Here is a 4,601-nt window from a genome sequence, read left to right as displayed (position 1 = left end):
GTGTCGAATCTGTATGGTGAAGTTCCTTCTTACGATGCTCGTGTCCCTGCTGAGCATTTAAGACTAGGGTTTAGGGTTTAGTGTTTAGTGTTGAGTATCTGAGTCTACCGCCTAGGGTTTAGGGTTTAGGGTTTAGGGTTTAGGGTTTACGTCTTGGGTATCGAGTCTATTAGGCAAGTTTCCCTCTTCTTTTTTTTGTTCATGTCTTTGCTGAATATCTAAGTCTACGGCCCAGGGCCCAGTGCCTAGGAATTAGGGTTTAGGGTTTAGGGTTTAGGGTTTAGGGTTTAGGGTTTAGGGTTTACGTCTTGCGTGTCGAGTCTATTAGGCAAGTTTCCCTCTTCTTTTTTTTGTTCATGTCTTTGCTGAATATCTGTTGCAGCAACAGCAGCTTGGACCATCGACTTGGCCATTGCCAGAGTGTTTCCTGAAAATAAAAATAAAAATAAAAATAAAAATAAATAAATAAATAAATAAATAAATAAATAAATAAATAAATAAATAAATAAATAAATAAATAAATGGTGAAAAGATTATTTCATTCCTTGAGGGGAAGACGCAGAGTGCGCGGCGGAACTGAGGCGAGAAAACCAAACGAAGGACTCGCGCCTCAAGGGTTTAGGGTTTAGGGTTTAGGGTTTAGGGTTTAGGTTTTAGGGTTTAGGGCCTAGGGTTTAGGGTTTCTGAGAGCCTCTGCCTGAACTTGGTGTTGCCCCTAAATGTCGAAAGGTCTGTGGGCGTCTGCTGGCTGCGCGGCGCATCTACAGTAAACCCTAAACCCTAAACCCTAAACCCTAAATTAGGGTTTAGAGCTGGCAAGCATAAAACACCACTTTACTTCTCCCAGCCGCTTCTCTCCCGTCGCCTGGGCGCCCAGCGCCCCCCAGCACCCCAACGCCCCCCAGGGTCTACAGTTCAGGGTTTAGGGTTTAGGGTTTAGGGTTTAGGGTTTAGGGTTTAGGGTTTAGGGTTTACCGATGCCTCTGCCTGTGGCCTGAATGTTGGCCACTGTGGCCCCCAAACCCCAATAAGTTTGGACTTCTCCCAAATAGGCCGCGGCGAAGTTTGCGTAGGCCCAGCCCAGAGACTCCACGATGGTTTCTCCAAAAGAGAGTCGATCTTTTGCTTCGCCAATTCTTGCACCAGTCTAGCCCAAACCCTCGCCCTCTAGCCTCCCTAATCCCAATACTGCCTCGGGCGGTTTACGTTCGCGTCCGCGTAGTACCGCGCCACGTTTGGCTGCGCTGTCTTCCAAACTGCCCCTCGTGAAGCGCCACCTGGAGGCCTTCGCAGTCACTATTCTCGCAGTGGTCTAAACCCTAAACCCTAAACCCTAAACCCTAAACCCTAAAACCCTAAACCCTAAACCCTAAACCCTAAAGAAGGGCGAAATGTTGCACAGCGAAGTCAACAAACTGTTCACCAACGCGGGGGTGTTTCCCGCGCCCTGCATAAACCCTAAACCCTAAACCCTAAACCCTAAACCCTAAACCCTAAACCCTAAACCCTAAACCCTAAACCCCCCTAAACCCTAAACCCTAAACCCTAAACCCTAAACCCTAAAACCCTAAACCCTAAACCCTAAACCCTAAAGAAGGGCGAAATGTTGCACAGCGAAGTCAACAAACTGTTCACCAACGCGGGGGTGTTTCCCGCGCCCTGCATAAACCCTAAACCCTAAACCCTAAACCCTAAACCCTAAACCCTAAACCCTAAACCCTAAACCCTAAACCCCCAAACCCTAAACCCTAAACCCTAAACCCTAAACCCTAAACCCTAAACCCTAAACCCTAAACCCTAAACCCTCGCCCTGACCTTGCAAAGACTGCGGACTTCGTGGCGCATTTGCTGCTTCCAAACCTCCTCATTTCCCTCCACAAAACTCTGCACTTTTTCCCGAAGTTGCAAAGCCAAAGAAACTTCTCTTTTTTTTTGATCTTCTTCCAAAGCTTTCATAATTCCCTCCCGCAAGTCCAAACCCTCCTTGCCGCCCTGAAGCGCCGAATTAGGGTTTAGGGTTTAGGGTTTAGGGTTTAGGGTTTGGGGTTGGGGGGTGGAGGGGGGGAGGGAGGGGCCAGGGTTTGCGGCGGTCAAGCAGCGTCTGCCGCTCGGAATGGAGGCGCTAGGGTTTAGGGTTTAGGGTTTGGCGCTTGGGACTGAGGGTCTGGGGTTTAGGGTTTAGGGTTTGGGGTTTAGGGTTTAGGGTTTGGGACCCAGGGTTTAGGGTTTAGGGCTTACTCCCGAGACGGTGGACATGAAGTCGTCTTGGGTCAAAACTTCCAGCAGCTTCGCCATCTTGAGCTTGCCTGCGCCCACAAACCCTAAACCCTAAACCCTAAACCCTAAACCCTAAACCCTAAACCCTAAACCCTAGCAGCTGCAGCTCGCCAACAACCCCTCCTGCAGCGCCCGCGCCTGCGCCCACGCAGGGCCCCGAACCTCCGGGAGACCTCCCCGCCCAGCAGCCCCTAGGGTTTAGGGTTTAGGGTTTAGGGTTTAGGGTTTAGGGTTTACCGGTGTAGGGGTCCAGCTGTTCCGAGCCAAAAAGCATCATGAAGAACAAAGCAGGGTCTATGAAGTTTATTGTCTTTGTAGCACTAACTCCAAAAGTGTCATAATCTTTTCTTCTCTTGGGGTCGTTCAAAACTTGGTAAGCCTCTCCTAGGGTTTAGGGTTTAGGGTTTAGGGTTTAGGGTTTAGGGTTTAGGGTTTGGGGTTTGGGGTTGGGGTTTGCGCGCGGGTAGCGGCGGGGCGGGCGAGCGGCGGCCAGCGCCAGGTGCAGCAGCAGCCCACACACACACACACACTCTTAACCCTAAACCCTAAACCCTAAACCCTAAACCCTAAACCCTAAACCCTAAACCCTAGCGGGCCAGATTTCCCGCGGCAGCAGCAGAGGCACGCGAGCCGCCAACCGCCGCTCGAGAGCCACTCTGAAGGGTTTAGGGTTTAGGGTTTAGGGTTTAGGGTTTAGGGTTTAGACTGGGCTGGGGCTTCAGCGTCTAGGGTTTGGTGCTCTTCCGTTCTAGGGTTTAGGGTTTAGGGTTTAGGGTTTAGGGACGGCACCCGCGGAAACCACCGCCCTAAACCCCAAACCCTAAACCCTAGGACCGCGGGTTTAGGGTTTCGGCGCTCCCTCTCGGGCCCTCGCCCCTGCGCGCCAGCGGCCAGGGCACCTAGGGCGTAGGGCTAGGGTTTAGGGTTTAGGGTTTAGGGTTTAGGGTTTAGGGTTTACCGATGGCCTGGAACTTCTTGTGGGCCTCGGGGTCTCCGGGGTTTTTGTCGGGGTGGCACTTCAGGGCCAGTCGATAATAAGCTTTTTTGATTTCTGCAAAAGAGGCATTTGGCGAAACTTCCAACACTTCGTAGTACCTCGTGTCCGCCACTTTGCTGCTGCTGCTGCTGCTGCTGCTGCTGCTGCTGCTGCTGCTGCTGCTGCTGCTGTTGCTGCTGGTGTCTGTCCAGGCGTCAATGCCTTCCGCGTCTATCTTTTCTTCTTCTGTTCTTTTTGCTGCTGCGTCTTTTATTGCTGCTGCTGCTGCTGCTGCTGCTGGTGTCTCTACACCTGGCGGCTTCCCCTGCAGCACTTCTGCTGCCTCCGCCGGCAAACTGTAACCTGCACACAAACCCTAAACCCTAAACCCTAAACCCTAAACCCTAAACCCTAAACCCTAGGGGAGCAAGCCCTTCGTATGCTGGCTATGCGCTAGCCCTAATCCCCCAAAACCCTAAACCCTCAACGCGAAGCGCCTCCAGAAAACAAACCCTAAACCCTAAACCCTAAACTATGCACTTCCCTCGAGTCCACAGAGAACCCTTGAAAGCCCTAAACCATAAACCCTAAACCCTAAACCCTAACCTGTGGTGTAGTCATTCCAGGAGGAAGGGTCTGAGGCCGAGGGCTGCTTAAAAAGGCCTCCGAAGAAAGCAGCAACAGGAGCAGCAGCAGCAGCAGCAGCAGCAGCAGCAGAAGTGTCGGAGTCTCGAACTGTGCTGCTGCTGTCGCGGAAGACGCTCCAAAAGTCAAACATCCTCGCTCTAAACCCTAAACCCTAAACCCTAAACCCTAAACCCTAAAACCCTAAACCCTAAACCCTAAACCCTAAAGAAGGGCGAAATGTTGCACAGCGAAGTCAACAAACTGTTCACCAACGCGGGGGTGTTTCCCGCGCCCTGCATAAACCCTAAACCCTAAACCCTAAACCCTAAACCCTAAACCCTAAACCCTAAACCCTAAACCCTAAACCCCCACTAAACCCTAAACCCTAAACCCTAAACCCTAAACCCTAAACCCTAAACCCTAAACCCTAAACCCTAGGCCGCGGCGTGGGCAACGCGGCTGGCATACAAGGGGCACAGTGCGACCTCCAATGGCTCTGGGCTGTGCGCCGAGGGTTTAGGGTTTAGGGTTTAGGGTTTAGGGTTTGGCTTGCAGCGACACGAGCCGCTGGCTTCGCGTGCTGCTGCCGATGCCGTTGTTGCTGCTGCTGTTGATGCTGCTGCTGCTGTTGCGGCTTCTGCTGCCGCTGTTGCCTGCTGCTGCTGCTGCTGTTGCTGCTGCTGCTGCTGCTGCTGCTGCTGCTGCTGCGATCGACGTGTGC

At 52.2% G+C, this 4,601-nt stretch overlaps 1 protein-coding gene across 1 annotated transcript in view; it reads right to left on the bottom strand.

Annotated features, from left to right (window-relative positions):
• Positions 1-4,031, bottom strand: part of ENH_00030860 (DnaJ domain-containing protein, putative) — a gene marked incomplete at both ends in the record, with an annotated part of 5,536 nt that extends 1,505 nt beyond the window's left edge. The window contains 8 exons of the mRNA XM_013584882.1: positions 306-427; positions 976-1,147; positions 1,376-1,447; positions 1,588-1,659; positions 1,816-1,992; positions 2,239-2,306; positions 3,236-3,616; positions 3,860-4,031. Coding sequence (XP_013440336.1) covers positions 306-427; positions 976-1,147; positions 1,376-1,447; positions 1,588-1,659; positions 1,816-1,992; positions 2,239-2,306; positions 3,236-3,616; positions 3,860-4,031 — 1,236 coding nt within the window. The remainder of the gene's footprint in view (positions 1-305; positions 428-975; positions 1,148-1,375; positions 1,448-1,587; positions 1,660-1,815; positions 1,993-2,238; positions 2,307-3,235; positions 3,617-3,859) is intronic.
• Between the last annotated feature and the right edge of the window lie 570 nt (positions 4,032-4,601).

The sequence above is a fragment of the Eimeria necatrix genome, genomic scaffold (assembly GCF_000499385.1).
Source record: "Eimeria necatrix Houghton genomic scaffold, Enh_scaff225, whole genome shotgun sequence".
Taxonomy (NCBI): Eukaryota; Apicomplexa; class Conoidasida; order Eucoccidiorida; family Eimeriidae; genus Eimeria; species Eimeria necatrix.
The sequence above is the reverse complement of the archived record's forward strand: the minus strand, read 5'-3'. Positions and strand labels throughout refer to the sequence as shown.